At 41.4% G+C, this 19,867-nt stretch overlaps 4 protein-coding genes and 1 non-coding gene across 5 annotated transcripts; 2 read left to right on the top strand and 3 right to left on the bottom strand.

Moving 5' to 3' along the window:
• Positions 1-1,107: 1,107 nt before the first annotated feature.
• LOC103321294 (alpha/beta-Hydrolases superfamily protein) lies at positions 1,108-4,590 on the top strand. The gene is made up of 9 exons (XM_008223094.2): positions 1,108-1,528; positions 1,834-2,070; positions 2,589-2,635; positions 2,793-2,911; positions 3,000-3,160; positions 3,535-3,644; positions 3,726-3,825; positions 3,940-4,063; positions 4,189-4,590. The coding sequence occupies exons 1-9, from the start codon at positions 1,320-1,322 to the stop codon at positions 4,312-4,314; spliced, it is 1,233 nt and encodes a 410-aa protein (XP_008221316.1). The 5' UTR covers positions 1,108-1,319; the 3' UTR covers positions 4,315-4,590.
• A 766-nt stretch (positions 4,591-5,356) lies between these two features.
• Positions 5,357-9,158, bottom strand: LOC103321393 (uncharacterized). Its single transcript, XM_089044786.1, has one exon. It carries the CDS (start codon positions 8,868-8,870, stop codon positions 5,436-5,438), a length of 3,435 nt encoding a protein of 1,144 aa, XP_088900912.1. The 5' UTR covers positions 8,871-9,158; the 3' UTR covers positions 5,357-5,435.
• Positions 9,159-10,013: 855 nt separating this feature from the next.
• On the bottom strand, positions 10,014-10,086 carry TRNAE-CUC (transfer RNA glutamic acid (anticodon CUC)). The gene has a single exon. It is a non-coding gene; the product is annotated as a tRNA-Glu (tRNA).
• A 128-nt stretch (positions 10,087-10,214) lies between these two features.
• ARC6 (Chaperone DnaJ-domain superfamily protein) lies at positions 10,215-13,782 on the top strand. The gene is given in 7 exon segments (XM_008223095.2): positions 10,215-10,822; positions 11,071-11,295; positions 11,451-11,711; positions 11,807-12,776; positions 13,111-13,120; positions 13,122-13,242; positions 13,335-13,782. Coding segments are annotated over 7 exon segments (2,394 nt in total). The 5' UTR covers positions 10,215-10,306; the 3' UTR covers positions 13,626-13,782.
• Positions 13,783-13,825: 43 nt separating this feature from the next.
• Positions 13,826-18,724, bottom strand: LOC103321296 (kinesin-like protein KIN-7E). The gene is given in 14 exon segments (XM_008223096.2): positions 13,826-14,296; positions 14,464-14,759; positions 14,837-15,153; positions 15,156-15,831; positions 15,833-16,288; positions 16,515-16,827; positions 17,023-17,147; positions 17,231-17,296; positions 17,385-17,452; positions 17,563-17,644; positions 17,773-17,886; positions 17,981-18,081; positions 18,168-18,257; positions 18,404-18,724. Coding segments are annotated over 14 exon segments (3,207 nt in total). The 5' UTR covers positions 18,585-18,724; the 3' UTR covers positions 13,826-13,974.
• Between the last annotated feature and the right edge of the window lie 1,143 nt (positions 18,725-19,867).

Below are 19,867 nucleotides of genomic sequence, written 5' to 3'. Positions count from 1 at the left end.
CAGATCTCGAGTGACCTTTTCTCCAAACTTAAATCTCGCATCCAAATTATTGAGATGCAAAATTGGATCGGGTGTCTTTGATTTATTGTTGAACATGATGGACTTTTCAGGGACTAATCTGAATTGGAGATTTGATTTTGTTCTTGTTTGGATGGTTTTCTAAGGAATATGATGCTTCTATCTGAAGGTTTTTGTCTCTTTTGCGTCCCAGAACTAAGTTGCACCCAACTAAATGCATCAACAAAACAGGATAGTTGACAAATTCCTTCACTTTGAAGTTGTTTGGAACTTGAAAGTAGTCCATCAAAACAAAACATAAGAGTGTATTAAGAGCATCCACAATGGGTTTCCTAAATCATCTCCTTAGACAAATTTTAGGGAGCAATTGTAAAAATGCTACTCCAACCATACTCGTTATTCACCTCTTAAAATATGGAGTCTTCTAGGAGCTCCTAAATCTGAGGAGAGAGAAATGACTCATAGTGGCTCCCTATAATTTAATGCTGCTTTATTTAATGAGTATTTCAAACCTTTATTCAATGCTAACTATTTTTTATTTTATTTTTTAATAGAGATGAACCAATCAAAAAAAAGTTATAGCATTTATGACTCTCTAAATTAGGGAGTATGGTTGGAGTTGAATTTTTTTAGAGAGTTTCTAAAATAGCTTTCTTATATTTTTAGTTAAATTTTAGCTAAGAAATACAGAGCATCATTGTGGATGCTCTAAAGTGGTGAAGTGAACGTAATATAATAATGATTATGGAGTTCTATGTGTTTGGATCGAGCCCAGCATTCAACTACTGCAAGATTTTGGGCCGCGAAAGAAAATAACTTTTGGAAAACGAAGACCAAATGATGGATCTTCAAGGACGGGAATCAGCAACCAAGATTCTTGTTGTGTTCTTCTATAGTAGCACCCAATGGCATGGCTTCAACATTCAACAAATAGGTGGAATTTTGGTTTTATATTTTGGACCCAGAAATTATTTTTACACATTTTCCGCAATTTTTTTGTTTTGGTGCTAAATTTTCCGCATTTCTTCGTTAACAAGCTAACTTGGTAAGTTCGTTTCTGTTGCCTACGGCATGGTCCCCCTCTGCCTCTTTTATTTGATTGAATTATAGTCACTGATTACGCAAGTGATCCTAACACGTGGCAATGCCCAAGCCGCCTTCGAAGAATCGAAGCTCTTCTATCCCGACTCCGTCGGGGTCTATAAAGCGCGAAAATTGGCAAAGAAGCAGGGGCATATATAAAAACAAGTAGTTGGTTATAATCGCAGACAAATCCAAATTACAAGGCATTTTGAAAGCGTATGAACCTGCGTAGACTGTCGTCGAGAATGGCCGACGAAATTAGCAGGTCCGCCCAACGAGAAACCTCCGCTGCTTCTTCTACTGCTGCTGTTGCTGCAGAAAATGCAAAATTAAAATCAAAATCCATCTGGCCTTCTGTCCTCCGTTGGATCCCCACCTCCACCGATAAGATCATTGCCGCCGAGAAGCGCCTCCTCTCTCTTGTCAAGTAATCATAACCCACCTATGTTTCTCTTCTTTCAATCCCTCCATGTTCATTTGGTTGCAGATTTGTCTGTTTTTCGGTTGGAAATGTACTGAAATGGAAACTAGTGATTTTGTTAGTTTCATGACCCAGATGAATTTTCTGAATTTCTTTCCTAACAACCCCAATTTGAAGTTGAAGTTGCCTAATTTCTCAATTTTCTTTCGAGTTTTGTTTGATCAAGCTCTGACGTTGCAACTTCTTCAATCTTTTGATCGGTTCAGAAGGTTGAATTTTGACAAATTATGCGAATTTCTTGAATTTTGCAGGACCCCTTACGTTCAAGAACGGGTGAATATAGGTTCTGGACCGCCTGGCTCCAAAGTGAGGTGGTTTCGATCTGAAAGCAATGAAGAAAGGTGTATCAACACGGTTTCATTTGACAGCAAAGAGGGTTCTCCTACTCTTGTGATGATTCACGGATATGGTGCTTCTCAAGGTTTCTTCTTTAGAAATTTTGATGCCCTTGCCAGTCGGTTCAGGGTCATTGCCATTGATCAACTTGGGTGAGCTATTTTTATCGTGATACTTGGAATTTATTCTATGTTCCCTTGTTTGTTGTAACCCCTCTTTCAGAGCTGTTATTAACGTTGTCATGCTTTAAGTTCATTCCGTAAATTGCAGCCGACCTTTTTTGTTCTCGGTTGTACTTTTAAAACTTAAAACATCTATGCCACCATGATGAGGGAACATAACTTTTACAATTCCAAGTTGTCAGTATCTACTATGGACTTTATTGGGATACAAATTGTTCTAGCTCTGTTGATGCTAATATGTAAAAGACCTCCCTTCCTGATGTTCTGTTTGCAGGCTTTTATTTTAGAGTTGCATCAAAATTGGCTATTCTTTTCCCTGCTTTGGTTTCTTTTCCTTCTGACGTCGAAAACTGCATGAATACGCACAGCTTCCCTTTAAGTTTACTGTTAAACATTATTAACCTTTTGTACCATGTTGGGTAGTGCTTTCTTGGGTTTATTTTATGAGACATTTTGTTCTCAAATCCTTGGTTTAATCTTCTTTACAGTTGGGGCGGTTCAAGCAGGCCTGATTTTACATGCAAAAGCACTGAAGGTAGTTTTACACTGTCATTAGATACTAATATTTGTGCCACAAGTTATAATGTTACTTACTTACTATGCCAATTGCCAAAAGTTTATTTGATATAATTTTGCAAGAATGCCAATGAAATATGTTCCATTTGTTTCTGAACTTGCAATTTGCAATGCAGAAACTGAGGCATGGTTCATTGATTCTTTTGAAGAATGGCGAAAAGCCAAGAACCTCAGCAACTTTATATTACTTGGGCATTCATTTGGTGGGTACGTTGCATCTAAGTATGCTTTGAAGGTATTTGTTATTCCATATTGATCTTTGAATCTAGGAATGATTGTGGCAGTTTCTGTATTTGTGATCTTGATTTATATTTATGTAATAGCATCCTGAGCACATTCAGCATTTGATTTTAGTGGGGCCTGCTGGGTTTTCATCCGAGTCAGACACAAAATCTCAGTGGGTTACCCAGTTCAAAGCAACATGGAAAGGAGCAATTTTCAACCATTTGTGGGAGTCTAATTTTACTCCTCAGAAGTTAGTCAGGTAAATACATATTTTTGCCTTCCCTCTCCCAAATTTCAATACAATTTGCAAAACGGTATTATGCATGGTAAGTATATCCATTTCGTGCACCTGTCTCTAGTTATGGATTCGGTCTCTTGTTCATCTGGTATTTGCACACTTTGAACATTTACAACACATGTTGCAAGCATTGGATGTGTGCAGACATACAATCAGTGTGTACATTTGCATCTATGTTAATGAATGCCCACCTTCCTTCAGAAGGTCTTAAGACCTTATATCTCATGCCTCCATTTCGTCCAAAGATTAGTGATGAGTTAGAGATAAAACAGGGAAACAGGTGGTTCATATTATTCCGTCCTTAGATCTGAAGTTTGTATATGTTTACCATGCAGAGGGTTAGGGCCCTTGGGTCCAAATCTTGTTCGGAGTTACACCAGTACTAGATTCGGTTCTTATTCAACAGGGACCACGCTTACTGAAGAGGAATCCGGACTGTTAACAGGTTATTTTACATACAGTTGTTTGTGTGAAGAACACACATATCCTTTCTAAGATTCTGATGGTTGCTTTTTTCCAATTGAAGATTATGTATACCATACTTTAGCAGCCAAAGCTAGTGGGGAGCTGTGCTTAAAGTATATATTTTCTTTTGGAGCGTTTGCTAGGAGTCCCCTTATTCACAGGTTCGATTCGATGATACTTATCTTTTCCGAATATCATAGAAGAGTGGGAAGATTGTTGTAATAAAATTGCTTTTAGTGAAGGGTAAACGTGTATTCCACCTCTTTTATGTACAGTGCACCAGAGTGGAAAGTGCCAACTACTTTCATTTATGGCTATCTAGACTGGATGAACTACCAAGGGGCTCAAGAAGCTGGCAAGCATATGAAGGTTCCGTGTGAGATAATTAGGGTTCCTGAGGTGTGACTCTCTCTCACTTTCTCTTGCTCCTTCTCCCTCTCTTTTCTATTCTCTTGCTTCTTATTAATTCGATTACACGATAAACTGGCTTCAATTAATAACATGTTTCTGATAAATAACTGCAGGCTGGGCACTTTGTATTCATAGACCAACCGGATCGTTTCCATTCAGCTGTTTTGTATGCTTGCCGAAGATTTCTTTCTCCTGACCCTGACGTTGAATCGTTACCTGAAGGTTTGTCATCTGCCTGAAAAGAGTATTTAGTTGTTCTCTCCTTTTCTTTGTACAAAGTAAAGAGTCCCCGGTAGTCAATAGGAGTCATGGAAATTTCACAGATTAAATCTTTCAATTCTTTCAAGTGCATTTGTAATATTCGTGTATGTATAAATACCTACGGGTAATGTAAGTCTGTACATTAACAACGGTAGATTTACTTTTACCACTATTCTTTACACATTCTGTCAGTAGTATGTTATAGTTGATATACAAATATTTAAGTGTACAGCTGCCTTTTTGTGAGTAGTTATTGAGATGTTTGAAATGAAAAAATAAAAATAAAAATAGTGAAAACGACATGTCTTCCAATTGAACAGTGAGTGGTACTGCTGCCATTTCAATTGAATGAATGGTCTGTTCGTTTTCATGAGCCGACTGAATGCGGTATCGGTCTCAGTTATTGGGCACTTAAAGTCACAAGGATTTTTACCCTTAAAAACTTCTCCACTTTCCACTTGCTGCTTTCTCATCACGTACTCTGCAACTTCTTATTATCATCTCTGAACTTCTGAGTTACTACTGACCGGTTCTCCTGATGCAGTGTGGGCGTGGGACCCACAACCCAGAACCCTTCAAGTTCCCGTGTAGTGTACCGTCAAATTATTTGCTTCCCCAAAACATACCCACCACAAAGAATTTTATTTTAAAAGAAATAAAAAAATAAAAAAGGAAGAAAAATAGTCTTGTTTCACATCAAGTGCTTTGGACCGGTCAGGGGCCACATGCTGGTCAACACTTTCCCCTAATCAATCCGACGTGCACGGCCCAAAGAATCTGACGCCTCGTTGCCTTTACCGATAAAAGAGGCCGACGTCATATCTTAACGGCTACGTGCCCCTCTCTTTAGAACTTGACACGTGGCTCATCCCGATTAACCATTAGCGTTTTGGCGGGAAATAATTAAATAAATAAATGGAAAATCTTAGTTTGACTATGGAGCGGAGCGGAGGGTCCCTCCCTTTTCCCTTGCCGCCGTCAGGTGAAAAGTTATGTAGTTGAGCAAAATTAGAAAAGAAATTGGAATTAATCAAACCTTTTAAATATTAATGCGTCATTCTTTTCCCCGAACATTAATATTCTAATAAATAAATAAGAATTAGACTGGTGAAGGCAGTGAGGTTGGATCGGCTGAGGACGGGATGTCAGGGCCGACTCTGCAACCTTCGAGCATGAAGACGACGTCAGCAATGGATGGTCTATCATGCGGATCAGGAGCCGTGCAGAGAAGCCCCACCTTCACTCCCAGCAAGAACTCTTCCCAGTCCGATGATTCAGGGTCTAGCTCAAGCAGCCCTGGCTCCAGCAGCTCTGAAACTTGACCTCTCTGCAATTGCCTCTTCACCCATTTCACAATATCTTCATCTTCCTCAGTAAACATCACCGGCTTCCTCCCAGTTAATATCTCCAACAACACAATCCCATAACTGTAGACATCGGCTTCTTTCGTCGCTTCACCGGTCAATGCAGCTTCAGGGGACACGTAGCCTAAGGACCCAATTGGTGTAGAAGATGAGGAGGCTTCTGCTGGTGTGGCTATGGTTAGCCGGTCTAGACCAAATTCAGACAAATGGGCTTCGAAATCAGCGTCGAAAAGAACGTTTTGCGGCTTCACATCACCGTGTACGATTGAGACAGAGTGCAGGAAAGCTAATCCACGAGCAATGCCTAGTGCAATGAGGTGACGCATTGGCCAATTTAGTACATGCCCATCTTGGTGAGAGGCCTCTTGAAGAAGAGTGCCTAGGTTTCCATTAGGCATGTAATCGTATACCAGGAGCCTCACATCAGGAGGGCCTGCATAATAGCCACGCAGAACTGTTAGGTTCCGATGCTTCACCTTGCCAAGAGCTTCAGCTTCTTTGCGGAAACCGCCTACATCAAGGAAACCATCAGGAAGGCGTCTAATCGAAAGCACCATTCCATCTTGGAATGTGGCCTTGAATACCAGCCCATATCTTCCCCTGCTTAACACATTTTCCTCATCGAATTGTCTTGTTGCTTCTAATGCCTCTGCATATGTGATCTTGCTATTGAACATCACAAGTTTCGGCCCCCCCCCATTTTCGCCACTTCCCCGACTCCTTTGGTCTCCTCCTCCTGAGCTTGTTCGAGGGCTGTTGCGCTTCTTCTGCCCGCCACCCACCATTTCTCTAAGCTTTTTACGCCATCGCAAGAGGCTGTAGACATAGCCACAACAGCACAATGCCAGAAGGCAAGCTCCACCCACAGCCACCCCAATTAATAAAATCAACCTGTTCCTTTTTCTCCTCCTCACATCTGCACATTCTCTATCCAATGGCTTCCCACATAAATTCCTGTTCATTGCAAACACAGAAGGATCATTGAACTGAGAGCCCAGTGGCTTCGGAATCTCACCAGCAAGGTTATTGTTAGACACATTCAAGTACTTCAAGTGAGGGATGATGAGCCAGAGATTTTCCGGGATGGCCCCACTCAACTTGTTAGAGGAAAGATCTAACACTGTAAGGTTCAATAACTTAGGTAACGAGTTTGGTATGTGACCTGAAAGTTGGTTCCCATCTAACAACAGAGAAGTTAGAGAAGAGCATTTGGAAATCTCCTCTGGGATTTCACCTGTCAATTTATTATCACCCAAATCCAGCTCTTTCAAATTAGATAGGCGAGAGATATCACCTGGAATTTTGCCCCTTAATTGATTCGAACGAAGTTCAAGTACTTGAAGACTCAAACTATCACCAAGCTCTTGTGGGATCGCACCAGTAATACGATTTTCAGACAAAGATAGAACACTTAATGACTTGAGAAATCCATAAGTTGCAGGAATATCACCAGCAAAGGCATTGGAGGAGAGGTTTAGATAGAGCAAACTAATCAAACTACTAAAACCTTGAGGAACATCCCCAGACAAGTGATTTTCTTGCAGAGCAACCACTTTTAAACTCGGCAACCCAAAAATCTCAATCGGCATCTCCCCATAAAGCTTTTGCTTACTCAAATCCAGTGTTTCAAGCTTCATCAAAACTCCAATAGTCGCAGGAACGCCTCCTGAAAACCCACAGTTGCTCAAATTTAAAATCTGCAAGCTCCTCATCTCCCCAACGTTAATCTCACCAGAAAACTTGTTATTGCTCAGGTTCAAAATAGTCAAGTTGGTTAGCTGCATCACGAGCTCATCTGGAACTTTGCCAGTCAGATTATTGTTGCTCAAATTCAACAATTCGAGCTCCGAAAGTGCCCCCAAACTCGACGGAATGGCACTGGCGAAAAAATTCCCGCCCAAAGATAACACCTTCAAGCTTCTCATTCCTCCCAAAAAGGAAGGAACTTGACCCCAAAATCTGTTTCCTTCAACATCAAGAACCTGTAGCAAACTGCATTTTACAATCCCACCAGGAAGCTCACCACTCAGCGAGTTATTGGCCAACCTCACTTCTTCCAACCGCAAAAGATTGCCAATTTCAGCAGGCAATGCACCTGAAAACAAGTTTCCAGAAAGATCTAATACTCTTATAATTGTTGTCACGTTTGTCAACCAAGATGGAAATGGGCCCCGTATGCGATTAGATTTGAGGTCCAGGACCCCCAAAACGCTCGAGCACCTTGCGATATTTGGCGGCTTAGCAATGCTCGTGAGCGCATTGAAGCCAAGCTCCACGATTCTGAGCGAGGAGTCGTAGTTGGCAATATTGCACAGCAAAGACGCGGGGACCGACCCTGACAACTCGTTCCGTGACAGCGACACCACCTGAAGCTTCGGCATTGCTCCGATCGTCGTCGGAACCAAACCTCTAAGCTCGTTGTCGTCCGCGCTTAAATGTACGAGCGAGGAGCAGTTGGAAATCGCCGAGGGCAGCGTTCCGTACAACTGGTTCGAGTCCAGCCACAGGTATTGAAGGTTCTGAAGGGCTCCAATGGTCGCCGGAACTTCGCCGGAAAACTGATTGAATGAGAGATTGATGAGCTGGAGGTTCGAGTCGGCGGAGAAGTTGGATGGAATGTCTCCGGAGAATGTGTTCGAAGAAAGGTCAATGTACCGGAGGGTCGCCGGAATGTCGGAGGAGATTTTGCCGGAGAGGAAGTTGTGAGCGACATTGAGGATTTGGAGGTTCGTGAGGTTGAGAATCGCCGGGGGTAGAGTCCCGGAGAGCGAGTTGTCGTGCAAGTAAAGAGCGCGAAGGAGAGCGCATTGGGAGAGAGAGGCAGGTATGGAGCCGTTGAAGTTGTTGGTGTGGAGGCTGAGCTTGCGGAGGTCGCGGAGGGTGGAGAGGTGGTGAGTGAGGCGGCCGCCGAGGTGGAGACGAGGCAAGCGGAGCTCGTGAACGCGGTTGTTGTAACAGACGACGCCACGCCAGTCGCAGGGGGCCGATGGCGTGGACGCATCCCAGCCGTCGAGAGCGCCGAGCGGGTCGTGGAGGTTAAGCTTAAAGGACGTTAACGCTTGGATCTCCTCGGATTGTAGAGCGGACGTTAAGGCGGTGGTGGATGAGAAGCAAATAGCCATTGTTGTTATGATGCAGCAGAAGAAGAAGAAGAAAGTAGCCGTTGCCATTAGAGAGACAGAGAGAGGGAGAAAGAAAACTGGGAAGAAGTGAAAATGGCTGTAGGGAATTGCAATATATTTATTTATTGATTAATTTAGAAGCAGTGTGGGTTGAGTGGCGTTTTTGTCTGTGGTGGGGTTTTTGTGGTGGTGGGAGTTTGGGGGGAGCGTGTGAAGAAGAAGTGGAAGGGAAAGAGGTTTTGAGAGAAACGACGCCATATCTTACTGCTCCTCTGCGTCCAACTTCAGGTATTTTGCTTTTGCCTTTTGGTTCTTCCCCTCTTTTCCCCAAAAGACTCTTTTCTATTTGTTTTCTTTTATTTTCTGGGACGAAACTCTTTTTATTTGTTTATGATATAACGAACGAAAAGAAAGAGAGTTTTTAATTTTCTGTCTGGTCTCTGCTGCGGCTTCTTAACTTGTGATGGGGTCCGGAATCACGAACTTGTCCGAGTTTTTGTCAATGTGGAGAGTTTGATAATGTCACCCTCAACCCCCAAAAGACATGTTGACTGGTTTCCTGGGAAATTGATTTTTCTTACTTTAGCTTATTTATTTCCTTGTCTTGGACTACATGCCAATGGAATGGAACCCTCATCACTACTATTATAAAATAAAACAATGTGGGGTTCTGTTATCAGTTTATTATTATTATTATTTATTATTCTTCATAAAGTGATTAAGCTTGATCCAATTCCCCTTTAATAAATAATATGGATCTTCTTCGTTATTCATTGGTTAGGATGATTGAAAATTTTCTTTTAATCTCCTTTGCCTTGCCTAACCATAAAATATAATCTCAATACCCAATTATTGGCCCTTTGAATCATGATTTTCAGAAAAGCTGCAAATTGGTACACTTGGGCTGTTTTCTAGTGAATCATTTTTGGATGCTTCTTTCTTCATCTCCTCATATAAGTAAAAAACAAAACAACAAGTAAAGCTCTAACTTATATGTTGGTCGTATCCTGATTCAACCGTTAAAAGATAACTTTATGTACAAGCCTTATATGTTAGAGACGTAATCTTGTTATCTGGACCGGATGTGAGCATTTTCATTTTGGGCTACATGATTCATTTGTTGCCCAGAAAGAGCAGACTGGGCCTTCAGCAAAACTAGTAAGTGGCTAAAATTAAAAGAAAAAATTTGAATTCCGTTGCCGGGACTTGAACCCGGGTCTTTCGGGTGAGAGCCGAATATCCTGACCAACTAGACTACAACGGATTTGTGATATCAAGTTGGCGTATGGAAATATATAACTCATATTGACCTTGCTGAGATAGGTTTACCGCGTTATCGTACACCGTATGGTTACAATATCATCTGACGTTTAAAACTGCAAACAGTGAACAAAAAACGAAAAAGGAAAACGGAAATAAAAAGTTGGATTTCAAGCCCAGAAAAGAAGCTGAAGAGGGTTTAAGCGCAGTGAACACTCTCTGCAATGGAGACCTTGAAACACTTTGGCATTGGCTTCTCCACTCCAAGTCTTGTCCCTTTTCGACACCAAAGAAGACCTCAAAAGCTCAATCCCACCTGCTTCGCCAGCAAATGGGCGGAGCGCCTCCTCGCCGACTTTCAATTCCTCAGCGACTCCTCCTCCTCCTCCTCAGACCACCAAAACCACCATTCCCTATATTCAGCCACCGCCACTGTCGCTCCTCCTCATCTGCCTCCCCATATCGCTTACCCCGAGCGCCACGTGTCCATCCCCATCGACTTCTACCAGGTTCTGGGCGCCCAGCAACATTTCCTCGGGGACGGTATAAGGAGAGCTTACGAGGCTAGGGCTTCTAAGCCACCGCAGTACGGCTTCACTCAAGAAGCATTGTTCAGCCGGAGGCAGATCCTTCTGGCTGCTTGCGAAACCCTAGCCGACCCCAGGTCCAGGAGAGAGTACAATCAAGGTCTTGCTGAAGACGAAGACGGAACCATCCTAACCCAAGTTCCTTGGGACAAGGTTTAATTTTGTTGTTAGCACTCCTACTTTCAGTCCATAATTCACTTCTGCTTTGTTCTCTTTGGTTGCTGTGAGAATTTAGTGAAAAAATGAAAGAAGTTGTTGAGAAATGAAATGTTTATCAAACGGGCCCTAAGAGAACGTGGTTTTAAAGTTTAATTTTTTGAATTTGTTTCATCCACATTACTGCGTTTTCTAAGTAAACAAACAGCAAAATGTGGTATTCACTAATGTTGAGCTATTTGTAGGTTCCCGGAGCTCTGTGCGTGTTGCAAGAAGCTGGAAAGACCCAGCTTGTTCTTCAAATTGGTGAGAGTTTGCTAAGGGAGAGGCTGCCCAAGTCGTTCAAGCAAGATGTCGTTTTGGTGATGGCACTTGCTTACGTTGACATGTCCAGGGATGCAATGGAATTATCCCCACCTGATTTTATTCGAGGTTGTGAAGTGCTGGAGAGGGCTTTGAAACTCTTGCAGGTCATTTCTTCATGAGCAAGTTCTCTAAGTTCTTAATTTTTTGTACCTATTACTAAGTGGCTTTTTATGCACGATGAGGTTAAGATGCATAAGATGATTGTTTCACTTGCATTACATCCTTTCATGCTTCATTAAGACTGATCTTCTACATGTAGGAGGAAGGTGCCAGTAGCCTTGCACCTGATCTTCAAGCACAAATTGACGAGACACTGGAAGAGCTCACCCCACGCTGCATTTTGGAACTTCTAGCCTTACCCCTTGGTGATGAGTACCGATCAAGAAGGGAAGAGGGCCTCCACGGTGTGCGCAACATATTGTGGTCTGTTGGAGGAGGAGGAGCGGTTGCAATTGCTGGGGGATTCACTCGTGAAAATTTCATGAACGGGGCCTTCTTGCATATGACTGCAGCTGAGCAGGTAGCTCCCTTATTACTGTCAATTCCTATATGCTCAATCATCTAATCTCTTTTCTTTTTGTAACTTTTTTTCTGTGTTTTTTTCTCTCTTAAAAGGTTGATTTATTTGTAGCTACCCCCAGTAATATCCCAGCAGAAAGCTTTGAAGTTTATGGGGTGGCTCTTGCGCTTGTTGCTCAAGCCTTTGTTGGTAAAAAACCTCATCACATTCAAGATGCTGATAACCTATTCCAGAAACTTCAGCAGTCTAAGGTAACAGCTGTAGGACATTCTCTTGACAACTATATAATCAAAGAAAACAGTGAGATAGACTTTGCTTTGGAGAGGGGACTCTGTTCACTTCTTCTAGGGGACCTTGATGACAGTCGTTCATGGTTGGGCCTAGACAGTAATGATTCACCATATAGAAATCCATCTGTTGTAGACTTTGTCTTGGAGAACTCAAAGGATGACGATGACAATGACAATGATCTTCCTGGACTTTGCAAGCTATTGGAGACGTGGTTGATGGAGGTGGTATTCCCCCGGTTTAGAGACACCAAAGACATAGAGTTCCGACTGGGAGACTACTATGATGATCCTACAGTCTTGAGATACTTAGAAAGGCTGGATGGCACTAATGGTTCACCCTTAGCTGCTGCTGCTGCCATAGTGAGGATTGGAGCTGAGGCTACTGCAGTTCTTGATAATTTCAAGGCCAGTGCACTTCAGGCATTGCAGAAGGTGTTTCCTCTGGGTTACAGGAATGAGAATGTGCAACGTCAAGAAGATCATGAGATGAATTATTCTCTTCTCCCTGTAGAAACTGGAGAGTCTCTGGAAGAATCTGATGGAGATGATTCTGTCCATGTAGCTGAGGTTTCTGGAAGAGATGATTCTGTTGGACTACGTGAAGAAGAATTGATTACTGACAAAATCAAAGATGCGAGTGTGAAGATTATGTGTGCTGGTGTGGTAATTGGACTAATGACGTTAGCTGGATTAAGGTATTTACCTGCTAGGAAGGGTTCATCCAATCTACACAAAGAGCTTAGTTCAGTGACTGCATCTGATGTCGCAAGTGCAGGTATGATTTTAACCATGCATTAGACTATTTATAAAACAACTAACAAAGCCTTCTTTCCACCTACTAAGGTCTGAAACATTGATATTTTTGGTCTCTTGGCTTTTTCTACTTCCACGTGTTTGATTTTGATGAAACATGTTATTTCACTCGATCGAAAAAGTCCCTTGTAATATTTCACCAGCTTTTTGTTAAAGAGCTTTTATGAATCTTCTGATAGCTAGCAGTACTGGCATATTTCTGATTTCCTTTGGGTCAATCCATTTCACAGCATAAGCATACAGATTTACAGCTAATGCAAGATTGAGATGGAAAATTAATGCATATAACCATGCAGGGCTACCAGGTGTTATCTGCAGAGGAATTACCCAAAATGGATGCAAGAATTGCAGAAGGTCTAGTTCGCAAATGGCAGAACATAAAATCTCAGGCTTTCGGGCCCAATCATTCTGTGGAAAGCCTGTCTGAGGTAAGAAATTCGGTAGTTTTGTGGATGAAAAACTATATCATCGAGCTGGTCACCAGCCATAATGCTTGTCCTGACATTGCAAAAACTGCCAGGTTTTGGACGGTGAGATGTTGAAGATATGGACAGATCGCGCGACTGAGATTGCACAGCTTAATTGGTCCTATGACTACACCCTGTTGAACTTGAGCATTGACAGTGTGACTGTATCGCTAGATGGGCAGCGTGCTGTGGTGGAAGCAACTCTGGAAGAGTTGGCCCAGTTAACTGATGTCCTCCATCCAGAGCACAATGCCTCAAACAACAGAACGTACACCACCAGATATGAGATGTCTTGTTCGAGCTCAGGATGGAAAATCAGTGAAGGAGCTGTCCTCCAATCATAAACAAATTATGTAAAATATGAAGATACTCGTGTAAATGCCGTCTTTTTTTTTTCCTGCCTTTCTTGTATTATGCCTGCACTCATAGCGGATGAATATTTTTTAAACAAAAATTTTATGAGAATTATATAGCAAATGATCACTAGATTGTTTTTTAAAATTTCCTCCAACTTAGATTGCGCAAAAGACATTAACAATGGAAAGGTATCAAAGAATCATAGTAAAATTGCAGACTGCCGTTTAGTTTACAATGGAATATCAACATTCGAGCTGCGCTGGGCTGAAGTGAGGCACAATATGTACAAAAAATGGTTTCTACGGTCACCTTGTCTAACTGGAACACTCGCAAATTCTATAGAGTAGACATGGAGTCTCTCCAGATGGAGGATTTCTTATTTATGGGTCGGGATAAGAAGCTGAGTCCAAGAATCTCCTTGGGAGCCTCAAGTGGCTCAACAAGCCCCACCAACTTTGCAACAAGGGCTGCACTCTCCCTTATATGGCCTATGTCCATTGTGCTCGTCCATAGCAAGTTCGCTAACTGCAGGCTCCTCTGCTTTGTGTTCAGCCTAATGCCCCACTTCTGGTAGAGCCTTTCTTTTTCCTTCTTTGATGTGAACCTCTTGTGCACTTTCTTACTCAGCATTTCTCTCTCCCGCTTAAGAACCTTCATACTGTTTTTTTCCCATTGAAAATCAAGAAAACCAAAATAAGTTAGGCAGCGTTTAATATCCAATTCAAGTGGGGAATTCAAAAACTTTGATAAATCCATTTTGTAAGATTCATATTTCCCTTGCATGTCCCTTGTGTGTTTGTGTGTTGTTGCAATCTGAAACACTACCTTGCAGCTGGTGTGAGAGCTTGACGAACTTTAAGATTGCTTCCCTCGGAGAAAGTGTCCTTGAGAATGGTCAACCTTCTGAGCTCTACCTCCAAGTAGAGAAAGTCAGAGGGATCGCCTTTGTAAAGGAGGAAGAAATGGGCTCTGTGAACCAATGGCACAAAGCAAGCATCCCAGAGTTCAATTATTAGTCCCCTCTGTGTCTCAAAATCAAGGCGCCAATTGGAATGGGTTCTCAAGGCACAATGCCCTGTATCCGTACGACCATGCCTCCTCCGTGCTGCTCCTCTTTGTACCTGTCACCAATAACTACCCATGACAAAAGTTCGTGTCTTTGGGAGATAGAATGAGAGAGAAAGAGGGAGATTATTACCTCGTACTTGTCTTTATTTTGTTCCTCATCAAAATTGAGAACACTAACGTTATCCTCTATATCAGACTCTGAAACGTTGGGGATAACTTTCCAGGCCACTGGAGCACTCAAAACAGAAGCTAACTGAGAACTCGCTCTGGATGAGCTACCTACTTCGGAAGTTTGCTTTGATTTATGAAATAGCTTCCACCTCAAGCCTCTTGAACTTCTAGGCAAGTCTTCAACAATGCCCTCTGCACCAGTTGCCTCCCTGCTTTCCTCTGTCTCCATGTGAACACTCAACAAAGAATCTTGATCAGAATCTTTTCTGGGTAACTTCCACCGTGGCCACCATACTTGGATCGAGAAGTATCTCCCCGATGGACTTTTGGCTTTTTGTTAGGAAAGTCCTGCTCTATAATAGCCTCTGCGTCAGGATGATCTCTGGTGCCACTGCCATCTGTGTCCGAGGGAACACTCAGACCAGAAGTTGGAAAATCTTCCCTGGATAAATTTCTACTGTGGGCACCTTGCCTTGATCTGCAGGGCCACCGTGGAAAGCCTTCAGCAAGTGTTGCGTTCTCATTTCGTTCTGCCTCATTAGATGCCAAAGAAGATGGACTTATGATAACTGCCCTGCAACTTCGACTTCTGGACATACCCAAGCTTATAGAGCTCGATTCAGAGGAAGAAGGAGATTGTTCTATGGGGGCAAGAGTGACAAGGTTGTTAATTGTCCTTTGCAGTTCCTGAATTTTTAGCCGCATCGCTTCATACTCTGCATTAACATGATTCAACTCCTTATCTCCCATCTGTGAGGATGAAGCTGCATCTTCCTGCATGGTTACTGTCCGTGAGGATGAAGGCACATCTTCATGCATGAGAACTTCAGAACCAGGTAAAAACGAATCAAAAGTGTTCTGGTCCATGCTTGATATGCATCTAATCTCCTTGCAGCTAGCTTCAGATTCCGTACTAGATGCTTCTGCACGACATCTTTGTGCGATATCTTCGGATTACTGCATGACATCTTTGTGCAATATCTTCAGATTCTGCGTGACATCTTTGCGCAATATTTTCAGGTTCTGCATGACATCTTTCTGTAAGATCTTCAGGTTCTGTATGAGAAGTTTGTGCAAAATGTTCAGACTCTGCAAGAGATTTTTGTGCAATATCCTCCCAACCCTGGCATGGATCAAGCCCAACAAACTGTGGAGTACTACTGTCCAGCAGAAAGAATTCATCAGAACTCTCAGAAAGCTGTCGGTTGTGCTTGCTGGAATTAGGTAAAGTAGGTCTATCAGTAATATCAGATGATTTGTACGCCTTTACACCCTTGTCTAATGACTCCTCCGATCCTGAATTTTCACCTATTCTTGGAGCTCCGCCCTCTCCAACTGATTGTAACAAATTCTGAACCCGAGATTGGGCAAGATCACGTTGACGAGTCAACTCTTTTATCTCTTTATCCATCTGCATAATTTCACATTTAAAAAGATGGCATGTGAAAACAAATCTGAATGAAATAGATGATTCCAGAAAATCCTGGGAAACAAGATCTCCGACCAAAATTCAATAAAGTATAATACAACCGTAAATTCATCCCTCAGGATATAAATCTCTATCAGAAAATATTCTTTGTCTTTTTCTGTACAAATTAGCAAAATTGTGTATATATGAGTCATAGAAGTATCGTCACCTGTTCAAGCAGAAGTTCTTTCTCTTGCATTGACTTTGATGTTAAGCTCGTCAATGCACCTTCCATTTTTGCTAGTTCTTTCTGCAATTGCTTTACTAAGGCCTTATCTGATGTTACTACATTGACCTTTGCATTTGTGCTCACCTCTTTTGCACAACTTGCAAAGAACAGGGTGTTTTTTGATTGCTCAACATGACTTCGTGCAGGGCTCATAGTGCAAATGATGGCTGTCCTGGCATTGCCTCCCAAAGAATTTTGCAGTATGCGTGTTAGTTTAGAGTCTCTGTAAGGTACGTGTCCATTTCTTCCCTTGCTGTATCCATTGATGACATCAAATTGATTAAGGAAACAGAAAGTAGTTAAATAAGGTTAGATAACAAAACAGAAGTTTCAATACGCTATACAAAGCACCCCAAAGAAAACAAGTTGTTAGATATATAGACATGAAGCTGAGTGTACATTTATACAAATAAGCCCTTCTCTGGAGTATATGGAAAAACTATTGAACCTTAATTTGCGAATTACACCTCCCAGGGTCAGTAAACTTCGATTTATGTGGCAACCTTCTTTCAATCTTGCACCAGCTGATAATGCCTGAGAAACACGCTCACTGCCCGCAAGATCAACAAAATTCTGCACAAAGAGTCTCATTTCTTATTCCTAAAAATACATCCTTGTGAAGGAAATTTTCTTCGCTAAGGCAAGTACTTCCATACCACAGTAGCTGCTAGTGTGCTTGAACTTTCAATGCCCAGATATTCTCGAGCAGAACTTTCAATTGTCTGTTGGATTCATTATTCAATAAAAGAAGAAATTACAAACAAGTTCTCATGTCAAATAAGAAAGTAACTGTTTTAGTGAAAAGCATACCAGTCGCAAAATCTGATGAGATCTGGAGCTAGTTTCATTCAGAGAGGTCTCTCCTATCTTCCTTTGAGCTGCAAGAATTAAGTACCACATTTAAGAATATACTTTCCATCTAATGAAAATAGAACTAACATGAGTTCCATATAATCCTGTGAGACAAAACTAACGCAAATGCCTTTACCTTCGCAGATGGAAAGAAGTTCCTGCAGGTGGTTCTGGTCTCTCAAAATCTCCTCTGAAAGTTTCTCGATAACAGTCCCTTTCTATTGGAGTAGCATTATTAGAGAAACTTTTGATCAGTCATTTGAATTATGTTTTATATGAACATGTGTCTGTGTGAGCGCAAACTCGAGCACATGCACGCTGATTATGAAAGGAATACATTATTCACCTCTGGATCGTCTAGGAGCCTAAGTGGACCACTGTCAGAGCTGAGGAGGTCTTTGACAGCTTCATTATAGATCTCCATGGCAGAGAACTTCAACACAAACTCCTTATCACTATGCTGAAACACAATAAAGATTCAAATTATGCCAGGGTCAGAAAAAACAGTCAACTTGATATAAATTGCAATTGAAGATTCTAGATATATCACTTACTTGCTCAATGTAATCATATATATCTGTAATTGCATAATCTGTAATCCCTTTCATAGTGTATGTTTTTCCACTGCTTGTTTGTCCATAGGCAAAAATGGTGGCTGGACATAATATGTATATGTTTCAGTAAAATAAGATTCTTATTACAATCTAAATATCAGAAAACAAAGATTAGAAGATTGCTCACAGTTGATGCCGTTGATGGCTGAAAGAACAACCTCTTTAGCTCCCTCATCGTACACCTTCCTAGTGGGACATTCCCATCCAAATACTCTGTCTATCCCCAATACATTGACCAGAAAAGGACATGAAAACAGCGTTCAGGGTCTTCAAATATTAAGAAAAATCACTTCAAAAAATGCACATGGTACCAAAGAAAATTTCAATTCCTAACAAGAAGAATATGAAATTTCAATTCTTTACCAAAAGAATAAGCAGAGGGAGACATGGGGCGATCAGGGTGGCTATTGTTGTACATGACGGTGTTATTTTTGACGCACCAATCTGAAACATCGTTCTTGGTCTTTTCCTTTTGATTCAATGGCCTCAACCTAACCGAAACAAGAATTTTCTCTTCCTTCATAGGCTGCTGCTCCAGAGCCATCGCCTCTCAAATTTCCCTTTTGCTGACCCGGAAAAAAAAAACCACAGAAACTTCAAAGTCCTCCAATTTTTCTCTCTCACATGAATATGTGAGAGAGTGCCTACTACAAACGTCAACGCCTTTGAAAACGGGAGCGTTCACTGATGAATTTCTACATCGTTCCCAAGGTGGACCGCCATTCGAATTTCTGTCTGAAATCTCCCAAATGCAGGTTGAATGAATTTAGAAAATGAATTTTCAAATTATTATTCGAATCGTATCATATATTGCCGTCTTTTCAGCTCCAAAAGGCTTCCATTTCTAACAATCAATGTCCTGTACGAAACAATAAGAGCAATGAAAATATTCGAACTTCAATTTCGAAAGGGTTATGAATCACAGAAAATTCCACAAAACTTTAGAACTCTGCAAATTGTCTCACCTTGTGCAGCTCGCAGTTCAAGTCAAAGACACGATGCCAACTAAGTACAGCAGCAGCAACAACAACGCGGAAATTCAAGGCAAATTAGACAACAAAAACAAATTCTATATCAAAGAAACGGAAGACGGAACGGCCAAAACGTCGGGGATAATTGAGCGGAAACTCAAATTCGAATATCGGAAGAATTTTGGCCGAACCGTAAAACCAGATGGTTCTGGCCTTGTGGAAATGAAGGCAAGAGAGAAGGAAAAGCAACGGCGCAAAACCGTTGCCTCCCTCTCTCTCGCTCTTATTTGGATTACTTCCTACCTCTGGTATACAACCGCCAAAATTTAACAAATATGTCTTAAAAACGAAGTCCAGCTTACTATTTTGACCTTCAACTTGCTGCAATTAACGCCCCCGACAGATTAGAGCTTAGCTGTCACAGACTTTTTGTTGACTGTATATGTTACCGTTAGCCAAGTAAAAATAAATTTAAATAAATAAATAATCCTCATCTTTACTAGACGGGCCTCTTGTTTTGTGTTTATAGCCAGGCTTACGACTAAATGGATCACGTAATTGGACTGCGATCGAGCTCGATTCACCACTAATAAAACTATTTTAGGAGTTTTCTAAAAAATTTCAACTCTAACCATACTCTCTTAATTTGGAGAGCCATAAATATTTTACTTTTTTTTATCATAAATACTTACTTCTTTTTAAATTTAATTCCTGATTTGCGATAAAATGTTCATATTCAAATACTGAATATTCCCAAATAATAAACTACAAAAACAATTCTATGATTTTTGTGTTTTAAAAGTGTTTGTGTTTTTCAAAATAACTACAAGGAAAAGAACTTTTAAAAAAGGGTGTT

Source organism: Prunus mume, linkage group LG2 (genome assembly GCF_029339155.1).
Source record: "Prunus mume cultivar Tortuosa linkage group LG2, ASM2933915v1, whole genome shotgun sequence".
Taxonomy (NCBI): Eukaryota; Viridiplantae; Streptophyta; class Magnoliopsida; order Rosales; family Rosaceae; genus Prunus; species Prunus mume.
This window is presented reverse-complemented; position numbering and strand designations above follow the sequence as displayed.

Coding starts and splice junctions, on each gene's coding strand:
- LOC103321294 (XM_008223094.2), top strand. CDS start 1,320: ATGAACCTGCGTAGACTGTCGTCGAGAATGGCCGACGAAATTAGCAGG. Junction 3,161..3,534: donor ACTCCTCAGAAGTTAGTCAG/GTAAATACATAT, acceptor TTTACCATGCAG/AGGGTTAGGGCCCTTGGGTC. Junction 3,826..3,939: donor AGGAGTCCCCTTATTCACAG/GTTCGATTCGAT, acceptor TTTTATGTACAG/TGCACCAGAGTGGAAAGTGC.
- LOC103321393 (XM_089044786.1), bottom strand. CDS start 8,870: ATGGCAACGGCTACTTTCTTCTTCTTCTTCTGCTGCATCATAACAACA.